The 25,006-nt window shown below is 35.6% G+C and overlaps 2 protein-coding genes across 3 annotated transcripts in view; both read right to left on the bottom strand.

Moving 5' to 3' along the window:
- LOC138696461 (protein BTG1-like) overlaps window positions 1-10,198 on the bottom strand; it is a 33,771-nt gene extending 23,573 nt beyond the window's left edge. The window contains exons 1-2 of the mRNA XM_069821460.1: window positions 10,042-10,198; window positions 9,171-9,769 (exon numbers count right to left, since the gene is read on the bottom strand). Coding sequence (XP_069677561.1) covers window positions 9,171-9,478 — 308 coding nt within the window. The 5' untranslated portion in view covers window positions 9,479-9,769; window positions 10,042-10,198. The remainder of the gene's footprint in view (window positions 1-9,170; window positions 9,770-10,041) is intronic.
- Window positions 10,199-13,108: 2,910 nt separating this feature from the next.
- Window positions 13,109-25,006, bottom strand: part of d4 — a 187,679-nt gene continuing 175,781 nt past the window's right edge. For both annotated transcript variants that reach the window (XM_069821451.1, XM_069821452.1), the window contains exon 10: window positions 13,109-15,582. In XM_069821451.1, the coding sequence (XP_069677552.1) occupies window positions 15,454-15,582 (129 nt within the window). In that variant the 3' untranslated portion in view covers window positions 13,109-15,453. The remainder of the gene's footprint in view (window positions 15,583-25,006) is intronic.

Raw genomic sequence — 25,006 nt, 5'->3', positions numbered from 1 at the left:
AGAACAATAACAGAATAGAAATGATAACTTGAATATTATTTATATCACTAACAAATGACAACAAAATAAAATAATCTGAACAAGATTCGAACTCACAACCTTCAAATCATTAAGTGAACACTCTAATGTTGCTCTATGAGATGCAGATGCGAATAACTCCTGCATCATGTAACATTACTGTGATCCAAAGTGGACTTAGAATGCATTTGCTGTTCATGAGTGTGGTCACTTTTTTTTTTTGACAGCTGTCCACTTGGTCAAAATAAAACTGGCCGGCCTCTTAAGCAGTTAAAATTTTCTAAGTCCCTTTGGGTGAGCATGCAGTTCACTACCGTAAACCTCCGTGCACCGCTTTTGTTAACTCCAAAGCTACTTAACTTCTATGCAGGCAGCTCGAGTTCAAATCTCCATAGTGAATTTTTTGTTTTGTCCTTTCTTTTATTTTTTTACAACTCGTTTTAGTGTAATATAGTCAAATAATTTTTCTTATGTTACTTCATATTAGTTACAGATAATTACAAAATTGATGAAAATTTTTGGTTATAATTCCAGGAAATCAGGATATATTTCTGTCATCAGAATTATGGTTTTTCTTCTTGTTTACAATTACTGCATTTAGGACCTGATGATCATGGATTTAGGTTAATACAATAATCATATTTCCTGTAGCACAACTTGCAAATTAATTATTGTCAATTATTTACCTGTCAACATATTTACTGAATGTTCCTTAGGCAATAGCGTATAAAGCAACTGGAATTAATAAAATAATTAACACAGCCTTTTAATACCTCCACAGCATGCTTGGCATGGAACAGTTGTTAAGCTACTTAACTTCTATGCAGCCAGCTCGAGTTCGAATCTCCATAGTGAATTTTTTGTTTTGTCCTTTCTTTTATTTTTTACAACTCGTTTTAGTGTAATACAGTAAAACCTCAATAAGACGTGCCTGCTTATTATGCTATACCTACACATTTAAACCTTCATACTATACCAGCGTTGTCAGACACAGCCTAAACGGAGCGGAGCGCTCCACTATAACTCGTTGCGAGCTCCGGTGCTTCCACAGACATAAGGAAGTTCACGCTCCGACTGGACGTCTCTAGCACCACAACCAGTTTCGGAGCTTACAACTCTGACACTACTGTACTATACAATACCTCACCCTCTTGTTACGCTCTCTTATTCGACCCTTTACCTGCGCAGCTTACAGTTACAATACTCCACCCTCTTGCTAATCCTCTCTTTCTCAAGCAACTTTCCTCACTCGACCGTAATAAAAATCTGGAAATTTTTGCTAGTCAGTTTGTCATCTTTTAGTGTATTGAAGTGTCTGTGTGATTACAATGAGTGTTAAATGAAAAGCACTTTTTGTGTCTGAAAAATAGGAAATCTTACGAAAGTACGATGAAACCAGTACTCTTAATCAGACACAACTGTCTGATTCATTAGGAATTCCATCATCGACATTAATAACGATAATAAAAAATCGCGACTCTATCACTTTAGAGCTGCGAGGTCGGGAGGGTGTAAGCGCAAGAGAGTGAAGTGTGGTAAACATGAGGACTTGGAGAACACGCACACGGCAAACAACTATAAAGGACTCTTTTCGAAAGAATTAAGTACAGTACGTACATACAGTATCGTAAATGTCTTTAATGTACAGTACAGTAATTACATAATGAAGTAATACTGTATTATCTTTCATGAATCATGTATTTCAATAAAGAAGAATGCTAATAGATATTGTATATAAGTCAAGAATAATATACCCGCCTAATACGCGGTCCCGGTTAATACGCAGTTTACACACGGTCCCTTGAACAGCGTCTTATCGGGGTTTTACTGTATAGTCAAATAATTTTTCTTATGTTACTTACAGATAATTACAAAATTGGTGAAAATTTGTGGTTACAATTCCAGAAATTAGAATATATTTTGTCATAAGAATTATGATTTTTTTCTTGTTTACAATTACTACGTTTAGGCCCTGATGATCACAGATATAATCATATTCCCTGTAGCGCAACTTGCAAATTCATTATTATTGTCAATTATTTAACCATCAATATATTTACTGAATGTTCCTTAGGCAATGGAGTGTAAAACAACAGGGATTAATAAAATACTTAACACACCATTTTAATATGAAAGCCCTTCATTGTTGTCTTTAGTGTTACTTCCATCTAGAGTCAAAAGTTTCTATTAACACGAAAAAAATAATTATTCAATGTCATGATACGTCATAACACACAAACAACCAGCCCCCACCATAAGAGCAACATACCCCCACTCCTACAATCGACAAATGCACATCGCAGAATTCAAGATCATCAGTAGTTCAGGAGACACTGATGAAAACATAACATCACGTCAAAACGGGCCGTCTGTCAAAGGTATACACCTTTTAAAAAAATTTTAACACTTTTTAACGTGTGACTAAGTAATTTTATGTTTTTAAGAAACGAAGTGTTAACATGAACTTTAATCAATAAAAAAATAATAGAGCGAAAAGTATTCTAAGGATAAAAAAAATGAAGAAAACCTGTTATATTTTCACTGATGCATTAAAAAGGCAAAAAAAAAGTTTAGTAGCTCCATGAAGTTCTGAACTTGCAATCTCACGAGCACTTAGCTAATGTTCTACCACTATGCTATGAGTACTACTGCAGTAAGAACGGCATTGTAACAAGCAATAGTCATACTCCACTTTAGAACCTGTTATATATGTGTGTGTGTGTGTTACAATATTCACTGTTTAAACACTCTGAACAATCCGTCTGTTTTAAATCTCGTATATGAATTATTTTCTTTTAAGATTTGAGTGATTAATAGTTGTGTTCCCCATTATGACTACTACAAGAATATATGCAATCTTTTGAACAAAGCCTGGCTGTCCTGAATGCTCACGGAAATACTTGATTCGAACTTAGTCTCTCAGACACCAGCTAGTTTCATTTTGACCAAGTGTACATTGTGTAAAGGGCAATCTTATCAATTTTCCTTCATTGTGTTAATCATTTCTTCGATCCAATTTGTCTTATTCAACACTAAATAGTTGTGACTGTTTAACTCTTAGAATTACATGTAACTAAACACTCTACATTTTGCTCTTACTATTATTATCATTATTCCCTTGTTTTCTGTATTGGTGTTATTTATATTTGCCATATATTTTTATATTCGTTGAGTGAAAGAGAAGGCCTTAAGGCCTTAACTCTGCCAGTACCAGTAAAAATAAAGCAAATGAACAAATAATTTAAATTGTAGGAAATGTCATCGTAGTATCAATCTTTATCACTAGAATGCATTTTCAACAGGCTTCAAGGTAGGCTGACCAGATTTTTTATGGTCCAACAGGGGACATCGGCAATTTCAAGAAAAACCACGAACACTTATCTAGTCACTATCTGTCGAAATGTTGCAGAAATTACATATAACAGTAGATACAATTATAGAACTTTGCACACTAAATTTGTACAGTAGACCTATCTTAACTTTCTGAATTAAATGAATAAACACACATATCTTCTATACATAATTATGGCCACTAAGAATTAAATTTCAGTACTGACACATGTATCGAAGTCTTTCACATGATAATGTACACACTGAATTCTAACACGCACATTTTACAAGTACTGGTCCGAAGAATATATCTTTTTAAGGATCTGTTCATTCCCATACAGCTTCACACTAAGTTCTTCACATGAGAAATAAAGTTGATTTCCTTCACCTGTAACAAAGCTGTTTTCAATTTTCATTCTTGACTTTTCATCAGTCCAGATTGAGTTCATTGTGGAGAAAAGTCTTTCAACTGACGAATTACTGACTGAAAGACACATGTTTAATGACACTATTTTAGAAGATTTTCAAATGGAATAGAATTTTTTTTTTTTTTGAAATGTTGAAAAACATCACCTCAATTTTCACTTGTTGGTTTGTCACAAAACTTTTCATTTTTTAAACTACTTAAAAATGGATGCTGCGGCAGTTCTAACGCTTCTGTGCAATGCAAATGAAGACAAAGATGGTATATTGTATGTTCTTCTCAAAGAGTGCAGAATATCTTATACTGTGCTTGCTGGTTCTTGTTCTGTTCAGAAATGTGCATGAATCACAGCAGTTTCATCACAATACTTAAATATTCATGCGTAAAATATCATTGAAACAAATTCAAAATTTTTTGGGATAAAAAGGGGACATTTGCTTCCAGGGGACAGCAACTCAAAACCGGTTAGAGTTCCCGAGTAGCTCAGTGGTAGAGCGTTGGTACGTTAAACCAAAGGTCCCGGGTTCGATACCCGGCTCCGGAACAATTTTTCCCTCGAAATTATTCAAATCAACTTTACAGGGAGTTATACCTGAAAATCTTGATTTGCATAATACACGTCACTGTTCGTTAACAGAAAACCACAATTTAAGTCACACGGAGTTAGTGTGCACTCGAAGTTAGTTGCTTGACGGTTGTCAGCCCACTTTGAGGTCTGTGGATATAGAGGGAAAAATTGGATCGGTGTCGGTTAGAGTTCCCGAGTAGCTCAGTGGTAGAGCGTTGGTACGTTAAACCAAAGGTCCCGGGTTCGATACCCGGCTCCGGAACAATTTTTCCCTCGAAATTATTCAGAATACTTTTAGTCTGTGTAAAAACATTTAGTTGATTCTGCATTTAAAAAGGTGTAAAACATTTTTCTCATTTTTCTAGGAACTTTATGTTTGATCATTATCTAGTTCTTGCATTCATGTCTTCAATTAACCTTATCTCTGTACACCTTGGGACACAATACATTCTTTCTTTCCCTAATTATGTTGTATATTAAAAAGCGATATATTTAGTACTAATCAAGACATTCATTGTTTTAATACAAGACAAAAATCAGATCTTCATCTACCCTCTGTTAGTCTAAGCCAGTGGTCGTCAGCACTTGCTGAAATGGGTAGAGTGCATGGAGGGTAAGGAAATATACTCCGTCGTGCACAAGGGATAGAGAGACAGCATACACGCCAGCAGCCATGAATGCATGCTAGGGCAGCGTATTGCCCGTGGGTAAGGGACGCTAGTCCGAAAGTGCAGTGTTCTGATGACCGCTGGTCTAAACTGTTATAAAAAAGAAGTTTGCTATTCATGTATTACAGTCTTCAATGCACTGCCTAATTATCTTATCTTAAAGCTTTGAAGGACCATGAGAAAAGGTTTAGAAAAGAATTAACCAAATTTCTCCATACTCATACCATCTACACAACTGATTAATTGTTTATGCTTGTAAATTGAATTATTCTGCATGATTTGGAATGTACAATTTTATATAGCTCATCTAAAATATGTTTTTATATTGACTCAGTCTGTTTACTATGAATTGTATATTTCTGTTTAGCTTAACTGATGAACTGTATATGCTGTAAATTGAATAGTAGTCTGTATAGCTCAACTGATCAATTGTTTAAGCTTATAAATTGAATTAATCTACTTGTTATGAATTGTACAATTTTGTATATCTTAACGAAAATATGCTTACAAATTGAATTAATTTGTTTACTATGTATTGCATATGTTTGTATAGTTTGGCCGATGAATTGTATATGTTTTTAAAATGAATAGTAGTCTGTATAGCTTAACTGATTAATTGTGTATGCTGTAAATTGAATAGTAGTCTGTACAGTTCAATTGATGAATTGTGTATTCTGTAAATTGAATAGTAGTCAGTATAGCTCAACTGATGAATTGTTTATGATTATAAACTGAATTAATTTACTTGATATGAATTGCACAATTTTGAATAGCTTAACGAAAGTATGCTTGTAAATTGAATTAATCTGTTTACTTTGTATTATATATGTTTGTCTAGTTTGGCTGATGAATTGTATATGCTTTATACTAAATAGTAATCTGTATAGCTCCACTGATGAATTGTTTATGCCTTTAGATTGAATTAACATACTTCCTATGTATTACAGTGAAACCTCTCCTTACGGACACCTCCAAAATAGACACTCCTCATATACGGACAGATTTTTATGTCCCAACTGAAATGATATAGAAATACTGATAAATTTAACTCTCGTTTACGGACACTCTCAGACATGGACACGGACATGGACATCTGTTGCACAGTCTCAAAGCTTGCTTTATCTCCTGACTGCAGACAGAACTTGGATTTGAAGACCTAATGTGTTACAAAAATGGAAAATTTAGTACAGAAATTCCTTAACATGAAACATAAGGGTCTCATAGGCTACCACTAGTGCAGCTGGCTACCCCTTGTTAGCTGGAAGAGGGTGGATAAATAAAGTCATAAAATTTAACCTGTCTGATGGATTCAAGGTTTCCGCGATCGTGAAATTGTATTTGACACATGATAGAATTAGTAGGGTTATTCTTTTCACTTCAATCAGTTGTTTCGAGAGAGATGGCACCTGAACGTAAAGGTTAAGTTGAAAACTGTAAATTACAGTACTGCATAACTGTAGACCTAGAATAGAATTGCATGGCACAGTACTGTATTTTCGTTTTTTGGTCTTATCTACTGTAGTTCAAATTCCCAAAGAATTTACTTTAGTACTGTATACTGTATTTAGAATTAAACTATTTCATTTAAAGCGTGAAGGGATACATAATGCATATTATATATTTACTGTTAGATTGGTGAGCCTCCCTCCCAATAAAGAACATCTCCCAGATGCGGACAGATTGTTATGTCCCTTCGATTTCCATAAATGAGAGGTTTCACTGTATATTTTATAACTCAGCTGATGAATAACAGTTTGGGTTTGTAAATTTAATAATCTGATTGGCTATGTACTGTGTATTTTTAGTAGAGCTATCAATGTAGCTCAGTCGGCAGACTCACTGGCTTGCTGATCCGGAGCTGCACTCAGCTTGGGTTGGATCCCCTGATTAGTGTGATTGACTGGTTTCTTCCAAGGCTTTCCCCAGCCATGGGACTGATGCCAGGTGTTCTATTTTATTTATTTTATTGGGTTATTTTACGACGCTGTATCAACATCTAGGTTATTTAGCGTCTGAATGATATGAAGGTGATAATGCCGGTGAAATGTGCCCGGGGTCCAGCACCAAAAGTTACTCAGCATTTGCTCGTATTGGGTTGAGGGAAAACCCCGGAAAAAACCTCAACCAGGTAACTTGCCCCGACAGGGATTCGAACCCGGGCCACCTGGTTTCGCAGCCAGACGCGCTGACCGTTACTCCACAGGTGTGGACTCCAGGTGTTCTATGGCGAGTCCTCGGTCTCACTTCACTTCACCCTCGTTTGGTCTGATTACCTGGTTGGGGTTTTTCCGAGGTTTTCCCAAACCATAAGGTAAATGCCAGGTAACCCTGTTGGCGAATCCTCGGGCTCACCTCATCTCACTACATCTCGCCAAAAAATTGAAATTATGATCTTGTAAAAATTTGACTTGTTCCATCTTAAAGCTTCATTGCTAATGTAAGATCTATGGAACATAATAAATGAAATGAAAATACGGTCCCTACCTATTATACTTGACATTATAACATTTTTTTTATTTACATAATGATATGTCTTGCACTGTAGTATCCTGGTCTAAGGCATCATGTCTGCACTTGCACTACGAAATTAACCACTGGTTAGACTGTTCATGGGAAAGGAATTTTCTTATGAAATATCTACCAGTGTATGGGACCAGTGCCAATCTACAGTGCATACATTTTATCTTCCCTCCTTCACATGTGTACAACTTTACTATGCACTTCTGCATCTGTTCTACATTCACGAGAAGAAAAGATAAAATATAACTTATGCTCTGAACATCATGATACATTTGGGGAACTTGGCTATGATAGGTAACGAAATAATCTGGTTTTGAAAACTAACTTTGGGGAGGGGGGGGGGGAGAAATTATCGTGGTAACCACACGTTACCTCTGTTCTGATTGGATGATCGTCACTTCTGTTGAGACACGTGGATGCGAGCCAGCAGTCAGATAGTCGGCCTTCCCATTTCATGGGCTGTTGCGCCACGGATTACCTACTTTATAAATATGTATTAAGTTTGTAAATTTACCACTTCTTACCACGTCTCTCTTAATTTATTCTACTAGGCCAGAGGGGAAAAGACCTTTGGGGAGACCGAGATGTAGATGGGAGGATAATATTAAAATGGATTTGAGGGAGGTGGGATATGATGGTAGAGACTGGATTAATCTTGCTCAGGATAGGGACCAATGGCAGGCTTATGTGAGGGTGGCAATGAACCTCCGGGTTCCTTAAAAGCCAGTAAATAAGTAAGTCGAGTAATAAATTCTAGTTAGCTTATTACATAAATTTAATTTTGATTTCCTCCATATGTGACGCATTCAATGTTGTCAACTGTAGACTAGCAAGATTCTCTATCTGTTACATATATGATCTAGGCGAACACACTGTGGATAATGAGTAACGCTTTAGACTGCATGAACACGATGGTACATTCTGAAAAGAGGGAAAATGAATCTACTTGTGTTCAATGGGAAGGTTATGTCTGCAAGTGAGGAGCGATGGAGGAGAGTTTGGGTGTTCAATAGTGTTACTTTCACAGCTGAGTGTTGTGTTGTGCTTAGTACGGTCATTTTAAATTTGTTATTGGTGTAATTGTTACCACGTGAGTGTTGATTGCACATTTAATTTTGGCAGAATTGAGCTAGTTAATAAGTATAATTTTTACCACGTGAGTGTCAAATGCACGTCTAATTTCGCCAGGCGTAATTTTGTTAGAGCAAGGCTAGAAAGTGAGCTGACGGGGTGGAGTATTGAGAGAGACACTACACAGTAAACATAGATAGAGAGAGAGGAAGGAGAAGGGGAAGGGGAAAGAGAGAGAGAGAGAGTAGCAGCTGCCGTGTGAGAAACGGTGAGAGTGAGGATAATTTCCCCTACCACTGTTCTGGCCTTTCAGATTTAGCCAACATAAATGCAGGTAGCCTAAACCCCAAGCTTAAACACGTATCCATATGGTGATAACAATGAATCTACAATAAGTTGTCTTTATAATGTTCTTACGACCAAAAACCTCAACTTAAACCCATATCAATAAAACCCTATTCCAGAATATGCTTTAAAATTGATTAGAAACGCTTTGATTCAAAACCCCGTAAACTGGAAAGTAGAAATACAATAGTAACACAAAACCTTTAGAAAAATGATTTACAATTACCTGCAGCACACTTCATTCGGATCTACCCAAATCGTCAATTCCACTGGCAGCTTCAGGTCCTCATATTTTAATCCACATGCAACTGCTGCTCGTTCTAAGGTAGCATCTCGATCCCTTTCGTTAACCCTGATGCAACGGTAACCTTGTCCTTTGCACGGCTGGTCTGGGAACCAATGGTTTTCAAAACGTTCCACTAATAACTCTGATAGGCGTGCTTTGAAATCTTCCAGCTGTTCTTGGTTAAAGTTTTCGCTTTTCTCGATCAGGCGGACTAAAAAGATCACTGCCGCCGAAATCTCGTCTAGCATAATTATTACTGTTGTTTTGGGGAATAAGGACAAACAACACTTGCAGAGTGACACACATATGTGTTGCAACGAAACTCTGTGCAAGGCTACGTACTTGGTACTCAGCCCAGCTAATATACTTATTCAGAGGTTGTTTCCTCTTCGATTGCGGTTCTAATCACAGGTGTATTCCAATAAGAAGGAATTAGTTAAAAGATCATGTAGGTCGACCTTTTGTGTGCACGATTTTCTCAGACCCTTTTCTTATTGAATCGATTTATATACTTTATGCCCACAATGATGTCTCGAAATCTGAAAAGTGAATAGGATACTACTGTTCATAAAGTATTTCCATTCCAACAATTACAAAATGTAAGATCACGTAAACTGTAGAGCAACTTTCTAACTGCAGCTTGTTCAGTGCCACCTCATTTATGCGTTCAATAAGCAAGTCGAAATATGTTCAACTTCCAAATGAAAATCTAAAAGTTCTACAACAACCTTTATCTGTACAAACTGCAGTCGCTAATTATATTCAAATGAGTATGAAATCACTAATAGCTACAATAACACAATAACATTACCTGCTACCTGTACTTGACCAGCAATGAACTCGCAAATGCAACGTGAAAGACGAAACAAATGACGACTAAATTGCGTTTCTACAATAGCTTTAGCCAATCAAATTTCTCCTCACATTTCATTACGGAAACACGTGCTTTGTGTTTTCACGTGACGTCATTAGATCATGTGTGTTGTAAGCTAGTAGGGCATTGGCCGCTATCGCCCTCATTTATTTTGGCTAATCAATAAAAAAAAGTGATAAGGATTTCGTGATAAAGAAAATTTCCGTAAATTTTAAGCAAACGGCGTATCTCGTATACAGCATTGTACAAGGCAAAATGCAGTTCACTGTGCGAAGTTCGATTTTGTCATTGAGAGCTATATGAAATATGTACATAACTTACTATCGTATTTATCGGCCATAAAAGTTCGCTTCATTTTTTGAAAAGTAATTTATTTAAAATGCCTCAATTGCAATTGCTTCTTTAACATTTCCTTCATTATAAACGTTTCGCTTTTCTAACTACATTTTGTTATCAAACCGCCTATGTATAATTATTATGATAATTGATAGCCTATCATCCTTCCATACGAGTACAGTACTTGTTGAATATAAGAGCAAGCCACTCGTTTCGTTTCCGGTTACATTCCAAAGATAAAAAAAGGCCTGAAATCCAATTAAATGCACCGCACCACTTTGATAAATTAGAAGTGCATTCATTGTGGTAAGAAATCATGCTGAAATTCAAACCACAATTTTATTACATAATTATTCTCTATTCCTGCGGAGAGCTTTTTTTTTCTTAATCATCATAGCCTGTCTTATTATCCTCATTTTGTTATACTACTTATCATTTAAATAAAACTATTTGAAGACAATCTTTAATTTGTCAATACATTTATTAAACTTTGTTCATGGCTATTAATTACAAATTTCTATGAATAAATAGAAACCATGGTTATGTAATAAAAGTGGACAGGTTTCTATTCTACGGGCTAGGAATATTATTCCCTTCAGTGTTTCATTGTGCGTGAATGTCACCAATTTCACCTGTTCAAATTTTTCTAAAAAAAAAAAAAAAAAAAATTACAACAAAGCATTCTAATGTCTTCATTTAAGGTTGTAATATATCTAAAACTAGATACACTTAAGTGCTTTGACGGGAGATTTTATTGGACTCTTTCCATTATTCTCTGAAGAGTAGTAGAGTATCTCCATATCCATCAGTATAAAACTTACAGTTTGACAGACTGAACCTTCAATTGACACAGTCAAAATTACTGGTTTTTATATGATTTACGGTATGTTAAATGATATTCAATTATATTATAATACTACAGAGCCATCATTTACTTGAGCTCACTTTCAGCAATGCTGTGACTGGAGGCACACACTCCAATCCCAATGCAGTCAACAGATGTGATGCACACATTCTTATGCATCAACATAAATTGAACGAATGGACAAGGCTAACTTACTACCATTATTTTGCACATTACAATTGTGAACACTGCTTATCTTTTCAAAGAAGCTGCTGAAATTGTTCTTGTGTGTGGTAACAAATTTTCATTCACATGTTGCAACTCTGCTTGCGAAATGTTGGCTATTTCTTCTTATATGTTATTTTGTACATTTTTAGCGATTTCCCAAGACTAAACGACCTACGATATTTATTGATAGGGTACTTTAAAAGACAGTGTATAAATCGAATCTGTGAAGATCAGATGAACTGCAAAATAACATACCAGAAGAAAAAATAGCCAATATTTTGCAAGCTGAGCTGCAATGTGTGAAATGTTACAACACGTTCCAAAGCACAAGTAGAACAATTTCAACAGCTTCTTTGAAAAGCTAAGCAATTTTAGGCATGTTCACAATTTTAATTTACAAAATAATGATATTAAATTAGCCTTGTCTATTCATCTGATTTATCTTGATGCATAAGAATGTGGTGTGCATTGAATCAGTCCACCAACTGTCATCCATGCAGGGACTGGTGTGTCCGCAGGCAAGCAGTGTGCACCTGCAACCACAGCACCACTGGAAGCGAACCCTGGTAAAAATGTGACTAACCCAGGTAAAAAGATGACTCTATGTAATGAAGAACAAATATCAATATCAAAATATGGAAAACTAGGCAAGATGTTCTAATATCACTAAACCAATTAAAAAAGACTGTCTCACACATCCTGTTATTGATGCTACTTACCTGTCAGGCCTTAACATCAATAAAGCAAAAGGTGAAATGATAATTGAATGTAATAAAATGCTCACCTGAATACAAACGCGTAAGTTTGAATTTTGTGAAAAATATCTCCAAGTCACAACAGCAAATTATCATATTTATTAAATCTTAAATATGAAATAAAAACTCAACTTAAACCCCAAAACCTATAAATAAGTTATCCTGGAAACTTGCCGAATTGTTAGAAGATATAAAACAGCTGGAATGAAGTATGCCAGATGGCTTCTTATGGTCTAAGTAAGAAACTCTGAAGGAACATGATGACCATAAATCATAGGCAGTGGAGTTTCTAATTACGGTACATATCCAACAGACCTGCGTCTCATTTCTGGCACGGAAGTGAATTTTATTTCCCTCCCATAGGAACTGGGCATGTCCCTTTGTCCTATGTCATCTTAAGTCATGACCTTGCGCCATGCTGAATATGAAAGAGAGTTGCTACTTTCAAATGTTTAGTTGGTTCTTAATCCTACCATGTGAATGGAATGGACCAATGAGGATAATTCTTGAATATATAACTACGAAAAGAAAGAAGGAATAATAATAATAATAATAATAATAATAATAATAATAATAATAATAATAATAATAATGCATTATTCCTTCTCTTCTTTTTTTACTTACTTTAACTTCCAGAAAGCAATTTAACTAGGTTTTGAGAACCATTAACTGTTTCAAGGAAACTAAGACAGCAGAAAAAATAATCGTCTATACCTTAAGAATTATTCGTATCTGTATCTGATACTGATCCAGATTTTCTTACACTGACCAAGAAAATAATAATAAAAAAAAAGCACAAAAGGAAACATACAGTACTTCAATTTCAAATCATACAATGTAATTCATGTTACCAGTTTTTATTGTTTCAGAACATTACAAGGAGACAGGCACCTGCGAAGCTACAAAATACAATTATGTGGTCCACACTACATCTCACACATAAAATAAAAGCTGTAATAACATAGAGGTAGGTAATTCGTGACACAGCACTCACATTCTTAAGTATATGTTATTAGCACTTCTCAAACAACAGCATAGCTATGAAAATGAACCTCATAACCGAACAGTACTAATTACAAGGAAATCAGATATTAAAATCCAAATAAAACAAGTCTATACCTCATATAGTAGTTGTTGAAATACGCAAATATGCTCAAACGAAAAGGGTACATACTTATTTATAAACGATTTGAAACACAAATGATAAATAAAGAACTACGAAAATAAACATTATGTAACGAAAGTTTTAAGTTATAATAACACAATACTGTACTTTGTACATAAATGTAGTTTTCATAAACACAATCTTTTAAGTACTAAATTGGCCAATCGAAAGGGGAAATTACTTAAACATATGTAAACAGCAACTTCATTTACAGAACAACTGATAAGATCACGGTCTGATGTGTCATAATGAACACAAATTTCATTTGGAAATAAGCTGAGGAACGTCTGAAATGTTACCACTACTATTATGTTGCAGCTGAAACTATAAAACAGAGTTTCAGCATGTGTGTCGACTTGAGGACTAAAGAACAACACTTCTGATGTTAAATGTTTTAACTACGGAATAGGACAATCATACTACCAATCAGACAGTATGTAAGAATAACCCACAAGATGGAATGAGCCATTACCATTTTGAACTTCAATTTTGAAGGTCTTCAATAATATTTACATGAAATGATAATCTAAAATTATAAATGCTGTATGCATATAGAATTGTGAGTGAAAACATTACCAGTATGCAAGATAAATAATCTGACTCTTTATATACGAAAATTGTACAACTTGTTATTATAAATAAAATTTCTATGATCTTCATTACTCAAATAAAAGATGAAATATGATATATTTCAGGTCAAGCGTGAGCATGTGAACGTTCATATTAGAAAAATACAAAAATTACATTAAGTGCCCATTAAAAAAAATACTGATTTAATTGAAAACATTTCTTTTGAACTGTTTCCAAAATTGGTGTATACACAACACAGATAACACAAAATGCAAAGTGTATAGATTAGTTAGAAATAAAACATGCATTTACTGAGATAAGAATTATATAAAACGGATTTAATCCATAAAGGAATCTTTAATAGGCAGTAATTACATACAAAAAGCAAAATACAGCTACTATACAGACTAAATTAGTTTATTACGAATGACTCAATCCCGCATCAGTGAATTTCATTATTACTGAATAAATGTTGTTGTTTTCTAATGCCAGGCATTTGACAATAAAGTCATTTGACCTCTTGCGCTCCAATATTTTCAAAGATATTATCATGGCCAGCCACTGAAGCACAGATCTTGAGGTGTTCCGAATCCATTTCTTGGTTTGAGTTGCACAATGGGCAGTTAGGGGACTGATATATTCCAATTCTATGCAGACTGAATAAATGTAATTGATAAATGACACTGCAGAATTTCTGATTTGAATGGTTTCCATATAAAACATATACCGGTACAGAAATTGAGAAATGTAAAGAGTAACTGAGTAATATGTAAACCTCATGGTTAAGAAGAGCAACAGTGAGAGCCTAATTTTGGATTAAGAAGAAAATATTCTCCCACTGCCAACTAAACTAAGAAATATCTATTAAACCATAAATTAAAATTTAATTTTTGTCTATTAGTTATCACTGAAAATTCGCACCATGCTTCCTTCATAAACGACAAAAAAAATATCTCGATATAATGGGCTACTTTGTTGCTTACAATTATACTTAACATTTTGGACATTTCTAGTAACATTTAAATATGCTCATACTTGAAGATAATTTCACAATAAGAACTACACTAAAACGAAGTTCCATTAACTTTCAGAATTGGCTATAAATGTGTGCCAGAAAAGTTGAGATTGAAAAATATGACGCAATAATAAGGAACAAGTGTAACAATTAATAGGAGATATTGTTATATATGTGTATCGCGCGCGCGTGCGTGCGTGTGTGTGTGTGTGTGTATACACATACACATCCAAACACACAACAGTACAACAGCCACCTTTCTCCTGTCAGGGTAACCAGCTTCTCCAAACATAGCTATGCCATTGCTGAAAGTGCACTCACTTCACACACGCAGAGCCATGTCACTTTTAAGTACAACACCACCAATCAATGCAGGAGGCCGTCCTTGTCTTGAGGAACTGCATGTCATGGCAGAATCCTATTTCTTGCTTTTGCTTCATTTCTTGTGGAACTCTACGAGACAGAGTCTGCAGCTCCAAGAGCCCTCTGGAGGTGAGGACAATGGCGGAGACAGACAATACATGTGGTAACCACGGTCACAGTCATCACAAAACAGCAACTGGTCCTGTGAGGACAATTTGAAAAGTAATAATGACAAGAAAAGCAGCCCAGAAATGCGCAATGAAGAGTAGACTGTAAGGAATCTGAAGTCATAAGATATAGCAGGCCATTATAACTCAATCACAAGAGGAAGCAATATTCAATTCCCTGCAACATAAAGGGCAATAAAACTTGTATGGCAGGTTCCCTTTTAGTAGTTAAATTTCTCCTGCCATTTCTCATTTCACTATGACTCCATCAGCACATTATAATCTCATCAATTCTGAATAGCATCTGTAATTTAAAATGACCACTTTATTATATCATGAACTCAGATAAATTATTCCTAGTAGTCCACCGATAAACATGTATGTGATCCAGTGAAACCGAAATATTTCGAGCAAAGCTATCTTATAACTGATTTGTACAGCAAGGGACACAGAAATGTTGAGCGGTTCGAGTATTTAAGTCAAAGAATGCCACACTGCACATGCTCCAGGCCAAAAGCCTGATTCACACCATGAAGAGATATTCGTTTCTCTTTTCTGTTTAAATATTACATATCTATGTTGCTGCTGAGGAGACATTAAAACATGGGGGGGGGGGGGGAAGAGGTTTACTACATTTAAAATACGTATATAAATATACAGTTGTAAAATGCTGTGGTTTTTTAGAAAAAAGAAAAAAAAAAAAAAAACTTGAAATATGCAGAAGAGACGGGAGCATTCTACATTGTTATGAAAACAGCTAATACTTGAAGGCAAGCGAAGTGATTGAGTGGTTTAAAACCTATGTGTATAGAGTATGGGATCAATGGTTCGAATCCCAACATGATCAATTATGTTTCATATTTTTAAACATGTAAAAATTTACAGCATTTATCTTTCCACTATACTTCACTTCAATTCTATACATCAATTAATTCATTCCAAAAACGCTGTAATAATCATTCATATTACATTACAAGCAAGTGGAATTCGGTAATTTTAATTAATGCTTCAAACAACAGTCGTTAAATAAATTAAAATATTTAATGTCATATTATTTTTCTAATGGCCTAAAAGTAAACATACCACCATTATATTTTATTACTTTCATACACGATGACAGTTAGCAGCCAGTAACTCAGTGATAAAACTCCAGTGACCTAACTCTGGGTCTTAGGATCGATTTCCGGCTCTGATATTTTAAATTCTTTTATATTCAAGTTGTAATATCCTACGCAATGTTTCATTTAATATCAAAGATATTATACAGTATGACAGGACGTATAATAAAAAAAAAGTAACATATAGCATTTGATGCCCACATGACTTTAGAGGGCTCCATTTTAAATACAGTAAATAAATAATTTTATGAAACAAACAAAAAAGAGGCATGGCGGACTTAATACTTCGTCCACATGCCATTGCACAGTGATCTGAAAGGACGAAAAAAATTGGCAAAAATCAGATAGACAAAATTATTTACAAAAATCACTTCAAAACCATTTTTTTTAAGAAATGAATAGTATTACAGTTTTTATTACCAATATAAACCATGTTATACTAGTGTATTATAGAATAGAATTATCGAAAATATCTTTAATTACCATATACTATTTTATTAACTTCATATTATTATCTATGTATTTTCATATAGCATGTTGCAATCAATTAACAAACAGATATTGCTTTTGGGTGGCTTAAAACATATCTTGCTAATTGGGTAGATCAATTTCTTCCTCTTCTGCTTTTTCTTCTTCTTTCTCATTCTCCTCCTCCTTTGAAGATAGAAGTTCTGTTGCAATTATAGTAGAGTCTGGTGTCTTCATAAGATTAACTACAGTACATCAGTAGACAGTGATCCCATCATTTTCCTGTCTGATAAAAGAAATAAAGGAGTCAGGTGTTAGCAGTCTCCAGAAAATATCCTCATTTATAGCAGTTCTGAAAATCTTTCTGGAGTGATGTTCTTTGTACAATTTTATTTTCTTATTCTTTGCTTCTGACATCTGATCAATTGCTCATTGATATCATAGCCAAATAATAGGGTTTTAAAAATTGTGGAGAATCTTTTAATTGGCACTCAACAACTCCTGTGATTGATGCAGATCGATCTGCACCATAAAAAAGTGATCAAGCTGTGTTCCCGTTATTTGTTGTGCCATTACTCCAGAATTTTGTTTGGTTCACAAGTAAGCCCATTTCAGCTCTTGATCTAGTCTTGCTCTGTATTGAGTAACTACTGTTGACTGAAGTGTAGTTAAGATGGTTTTCCATGTAGACCATTTCTTCTAATTACAAAGCAGTTGTTTCCTTTTTCCATTGCATTTTGATTGGTCGGCAGTATCTGGGAGATGGTGGACGTGGATTTTGTCATATAACGATTTTTCCTGCAGTTGCAGATGTATGTTCTTTCCCAATATATAACTGAATTGGTACAAGGCTAGTTAGCAAAAACATGACTATCACTGCTAATTATATTTATAAAAATTTGTTTATATTGAGACTGTCCGCTGGACCCATTCCAATTCCATTTATTAATTCATACACAATTTTGAAAATGTGCAGATTTACTATTCATCTGGTAGTTTGGTCTAAAAAATGTTGTAGTCTAACCTTTGCACATACTTCAGCAAACAAGGATAGGACCTATTTTTAGACTTAATATTTGGTGATACAAAGGATAAATATCAGCTTTTTTGTCTTTGATAAACCTCTTACCATGATTTACGAAAACATAGTGTAAATTAAAACTATAAAACAAGTAACGGAGAACACAACCTACTGTCACACGATTTAACTTTAATTGATTACCTGACCTTGGCATCACCTTAAATTCAACTCACAACTACACTTTGGTAGATGAGTGCAGAGTTAGTGACGAAAACCAGATGCACGCACACGCTTGGGCTGGCACTGGACTGCAGACATATACAAAAGTTCGTCTACACCCCAAATTTCATGTATATGCAAAATGTCTTTTGTGCGTTGGTTTAGAACATTCCAAGATATATACTGCTGTAAAGAGCATAAAATTACTATGCACTACTTTTTTGGTAGCTCTGCATATATAGAGAATTACACTAAAAAAACGGAGTTAATTTATGCGAAGAAAAACAAGTAAATACAAGTTTTTGTTGTACTCAATGACAGTAAATAAGTCACAGAATGATATACTTTTTGGTATAAATTTAAATTACAAACTATCAATCACATTTATAAACTTTTAATTACGTCCATAAAATCTCAGTAAATTACAATCTTTTACTTTGGAATGTCATAACAGGCACCAGATTCAAACTTAGGACTGTAATATATTTAACTGTATTAGCCCCAGCAATTACAAAGACAGTTGTATATAACATAGTCCTCTCAGGGAAAGTATAAAAATTGAATTTTGGATCACTGTGCACTGACTTGATTGATGGCTTAGTCTTCAAGGTATAGAGTCGACGAGGTTCTGGAAAAAGACCGGGTCTTCGGAAATTTCTTCCCAAGCATCACAGACCAAGTTTCATAGTTCATCTATAGCTTTGGTGGGAGGGTTTGGCCAATTTGACTGCAGTGTCCTCTTGAGTTTAGCCCATATATCTTCAATGGAATTCAGATCTGAGGATCTTTGAGGCCATGGAATGGTTTCTATTTCATTCCCCCTAGTCCAAAATTATCTATGAATCCTCCAAGGAAGTATGAACCAGGTGATTATCATGCTGGAAAACAATGCGTCCTTTGGAATAAATTAATTGGGGTCCAGATAACAAGATATTTTGCATGAAATGTTCATAACCGCCACATCAAGATTGCCATGGATGCATTCTAATGTTTCTGCTCCTGTATAGTTATATCATCCAGTCCCAACATGCAACACTCACGTTACCATACCTGGCAGGAGTAGCCACAAAGCGAAAATTATATCGTTGCCCATCTAGGCGACATACACAAACAAAATCGTTGCTTGTGGTCGAGACTAAGACTTCGTCTGAAAAAATAACACTTCAATCGAAGGCTTCCCGATCACTCACAAACACTAAATGATCCATGGCTTGTTCCTCGGTTGTTGGTTCTTTTCTCAATGCACTAAAAGACCTGATTCCACGACTTCCTAATCACCTCTTTACAGCTTTTGTAGAGAGCAGAGAACCAGACACTGCCTTTAGTTCCAACGCTGCTTTAAAAGAGTAATTTCAGACCACTATGTATAAGACATCATCTTGTCTTCTTGAAGAAGCATGTGGTTCTCCATGAACATTATAACGTCTAACCCATCTCCTAGCTGTGGATTCAGGAACTCCATACCTTCGACCAGCGTCTAAAGCGCTAACTCAATTCTCATAGAGGGCAATGATCTTCTCACGAACGTAAACCACTGCCATTGTGAAGAGAATGAAAGCAGAATGCTTAAATCAGATGATTACAGTATTTGTCCTCGAATACTATAAGAGTGGGGGGAGGGAGTGATGTTATGATCAATTGCAATGTGCTGCCCTCTATACAAACGAGCGGCGAGACGAGGGGAACAGGAGAATTTACTATATGCATTGGAAATAATAAAATATAATGGTATGTTTACTTTTAGGCTACCATTATATTTTATTAAAATATTTAATATTTCTGGTAGCCTAAAAGTAAACATACCATTATATTTTTTAAAATATTTAATATTTTAATTTATTTAACGACTGTTTGTTTGAAGCATTAACCTTCCAGTGGTCGTGCGCAAACTGTCACTCCACTGAGAACTATTAATACAGAGTGTAAGGGGTATAAGTGCCATTATTTTAACTGATGATTATTGATGTGAAAGGAAGAAAAAAATGTCCTCACAATTTTTTTATAATTGCAATATTTAACTAATAATTAAAGTTTACAATATTAGACATTTGGCAACATTGCTGGATGAGAGGAGGGGATTTACAAGTACACAGTACAGCTCAAGCGGGTACAGACACACCGATACAAAACAGATGCTCTGTTCTAATGCAGGAGCGGACCATGATAATACTGTTGTTTATAGCAGCAAATACAAATTTTCAATCTCATTAATAGAACATTATGGTAAACTTCCATTCTATTTAACAATATTGTTCCATTTTTTATTGTACGTCTAAAAAATAAACAATAATGGTTTACTGCACAAAATCACACGAACTTTTTTTCTAATGCAACATTTTAATTCCTCCCTCTTCAATAAAACAGTACCATTTTTATACAAATTTCTGGTTGTGTGATTTTCGAAATGAGGTAAGAGACTCCTAGTTTCTAATAATCATTGAGAAACTGCTACAAAAGTTCGCCGGTTAGGTAACCTTTTTTGTGGAAAACGTTGACGGTACATCCTTCGTGCCTCACTTGAATTACGACGATTTTCTCCATAAATTAATAACAGATTATGATATTCCTAAACTGTGAATGACACTGTAAGTTGTTTATCCAATATCCTGTACTGAGCTGTCATCTGCTCGACAGCAGACCAATGGACAGAGAGCTTAAAGTCAGCTGACATGTACGTACGTCTGTGAAGAGTACTGCCTGCTGAACATGTTGTCATGTCTCCCATGCCAGAATATTAACAAATTTAAGCATGCATTATTATTTAATTTCACGAAAACGTCATGGAACACACAAATATTTAAACTAATATTAACTCTTTACTAGATATATCTACGATGTAATTGTTTTCGTAATTTTACTAACGATATAAGCAGTATAATGCAAATAAAATAAGAAAAGAAATATTTTTTTCTGGGAAAACTATCAGTTTTGACCCTATGTTGTATGGAAATATTTTGATCCTGTAGACCAGTAGTGTCAGAGTTGTAAGCTACGAAACCGGTTGTGGTGCTAGAGACTCCAGTCAGAGCGTGAACTTGCTTATGTCTGTGGAAGCACCGGAGCTCGCAACGAGTTATAGTGGAGCACTCTGCTCCATTTAGACTGTGTCTGACAACGCTGCTGTAGACCGTCCCCGACAACTGTAAAAAGGATGGCACTTATACTCCTTACACCCTGTATGGTTTCCAGCGTACCTGTCATCCCAGTTTCTTACCAATTGTCATAGCTTCACAACAATCAACCTCTCATTACTGACACAAATTTTACGCTCTGAATTCGCATTTGTTTATCAGTTATTAACAGTTGAGGAGCGAGAGTCTGCAGAGACCTGTAACGTAAGTTGAAACTGCAGCAGTTACTATTGTTACTATTAGTCTGCGCTAATCATCATAGGTCATTATACATTATATACATATTTATATTCTCTCTCTCGCTTGTTGCTATGACAAAGACGAAATTCGAGGTGCATGCAAAAATGTTTAGGGTACATGAGTGCGAGCAATAACATACACAGCATCTTGTCTCTTATCGTCCACATAATTAAGACTAATGAGTGAATGAAATTTGCATTTCATTTTTTTGAAGATATATATTTTTTAAAAAAGTTTGTAACTTCTCATGATTGTAAATAAATTTCTTCTTCTTCTGCGTTTCCAAGGATTGGGGTTTATCCCGTTCCGCGCCAAAGACATTATTCTTGAAATTGGTCTTTCCAGCTCGTTCTCGGCCGTCCTATATCCCATCTTCCATTCGGTTTATAAAAGAAAGCTTGCTGTGGTAGTCTGTCAGGGGACATTCGGTTGACATGCTTAATTAAAATTACCGAATTACACATGCTTACAGTATAAGACGAATGATTATTACGTCTTTGGAATGAGTTAATTGATATGTAGAATTAAAATGAAGTATAGAAGTAAAGTGAAAAGATAAATGCTGTAAATAATATTAATAGACTATAACATTCAGAAACTCAAATTAATATGAAGCCCTATGAAAAAAAGGGAAAGGAATATCTCTTCATGGTATGAACCAGGCTTTTGGCCCAGAGCATGTGCAGTGTAGCATTCTTTGACTTAGAAAATATTCGAGCCGCTCAATATTTCTGTCCCTCACTATACACAAAAGACTCAAAGAATGTGTTGGGAATCAAATCCAGTTCCTTTGTAACCAACAGAGCTATCATAGGATCTTTGTCGTGGAAAAGGGTAGATTTGTAGTAAGTTTTCAATCCCACCATTTGTTTATTATTGACTATTTTGAATAACTGTTAATTAATCCATATTTTCGAAGTTTTACCAGAATTGTAACAGTTGTGAAACAACTGAATGACTATTCGATAAGGATGTAGAATGACAAAACGTGAATATAGAACATATTTCATTACATTAGATTTTCATTTAACAACGTTAACTGCAATCGATATTTCACAATACTATCAAATACTACTCATCATATGAGGAAGCACACATGATCTAAAGCAGTGGTTCTCAACCTTTTCGAAGGCACAATCCACTTTTGGACGAGACTTTACTTTGCGAACCCCCCTCCCCTCCCCACTACTGTACCGGTACTTAACCCCATTTGAAAAAAAAATTTCCAATGCCACCAGGTTGTCTTTTCGACATTTCTGGTCTTCTCTCCTGGCATTGGCTTAGTTGTAACCCACTTCTGAGGTTGGGATGCCTGGAAGGAGTTACATTATCCTGATGATAAGATAGGATGATTATGATTATGGGGTGGCAGGAGAGGTCTTAAATCTAAATTTAACCTAAAATCCAAGACCATGGACGAACACAGGAATAATGCCCTTTAAGGAAAAATTCCTGTGCTCTAATCGGGAATCGAACCCAGGACCTCACAAACTATAGCCAGAAGCTCTGAACACTAGACCATGAGGCTGGTCATTCGAAAAATATAAATTCCTATAAAATCGAAAACGACGATAATTTTACTCAAAACCAATGGATACCACCCAAAGGAAGGCAAAATACAAGTATATATTATGGTGCAACAATGACATGAAATATTACATAAAAATCATTTCTAGTACTTCAAACTATTACCGCTGTGACGCTGCAGTAATAATTCAATACAAATCGAAAATGATGCTTGCACTATCTGTTATCCAACGGACTTATAAAGGAACTTGATTTCTGGCTGGCATCACTTGAAAAAAATAAATTTGATTCATCCCATTGTATTAAAAAGTCATGGAAAATTTAGCTACGTATTAGTATCAGAAGTACTGAATTGGAATAACTCTTCTCAGATTCTCAGTCAGATGAGTTGGATCGTTGCGTCCAAGCTTTTGATGACTAGCTCTGCCATCTTCTTCTGAGATTGAAGTGCCATGGCACCATGTCTAGTCTGTATATAAGCAGTCAGTAGGGCTTCTCGCTGCAGTTCCTAATCCTGACTGCCTGCAGTGTTCTGGTTAGTCGAAGCTTGTTGATTGCAGGTCTCCATGCTGTACTCAGCTGTAGGCCCCATTTCTGTTGAAATTGTTGCCATCTAGTTGGATTTCGATGACTTCCTTGATGACCAGGTCCCAATAACCTGATGCCTTGTCCAAGACGGTGGTGGTGTCAAAATCTATCTTATGGCTGTTTTCAGACTGTGTTGCGCTACTGCCGAATTATCGGGGTAATGTAGTTTTATGTTGTGTTGGTGTTCCTTGCAGCATTCCATAATGGTGCGTCCTGTCTGGCCAATGTAGCATTTTCCACACAAGGTATTTTATAGACAGCAGGTATCCTAAGACCAAGGTTGTCCTTAACTGGTCTCAGTAAGTTCTGGATTTTAGTGGGTGGCTTATGTATAGTCTTAATCCCGTGTTTTCTTAGTAGCCTGCCAATCTTGCCTGAGGTGGGGCCATAAAACGGGATGCATGCCATGCCCTTCACCTCCTCTTTTTCCTCAGCGGGTGGTTTGTCAGAGAAGGCCCTTTCGAGGGCCAAACTAATTTCTCTATTGCCGAAGTTGTTCTGTTGGAAAGTCTTGCACAGGTGTCAGATTTCTGAAGGGAGATTCTCTTGGTTTGAAATCCCCCTCGCCCTGTGAAGAAGAGTCGACAGGACCATTGTTTCCGTTCGGTTTCCTGTCTGTGCTGTGGCCCAGTGTGCCATCTGACTTCCTGGAAATGAGAATATTCAAGAAGGGGCGACAACTATCTTTTTCCACATCTTTCGTGAACTAGCTCCTGATTGGCCAGCAGCAGGAAGCCCACTGACTGCTTATATACTGGTTAGACATGGTCTCACGGCACTTCAATCCCTGAGGAGAGCTAGTCATCGAAAACTTGGAAGCAACAATCCAACTCACCTGGCTGAAAACCCGAGAAGAGTTATTCCATATTCAATGCTGGGAAATCCTCAAGTCCTACAAGTACTGAATTTATTTTTGCAGACACGCAATTAAAGTCTGCACAATTTTAAACAACAACTCTTTAGTATTTCTGGAAGAAACTTGGTCACAAATGGGTACCAAATCTGTTTTCAAACAATTGCATTTAAATGACTTAAAAAAAAAAAAAAAAAAACGAGGAAGAAACTCATTAAAATCTGTATATGCTGATGCAATGTTGAAACTGAACTTTCTCGCACAGTGTAGACCAGATTTCGATCAAAAGAATGC

The sequence above is a fragment of the Periplaneta americana genome, chromosome 3 (assembly GCF_040183065.1).
Source record: "Periplaneta americana isolate PAMFEO1 chromosome 3, P.americana_PAMFEO1_priV1, whole genome shotgun sequence".
Lineage (NCBI taxonomy): Eukaryota > Metazoa > Arthropoda > Insecta > Blattodea > Blattidae > Periplaneta > Periplaneta americana.
This window is presented reverse-complemented; position numbering and strand designations above follow the sequence as displayed.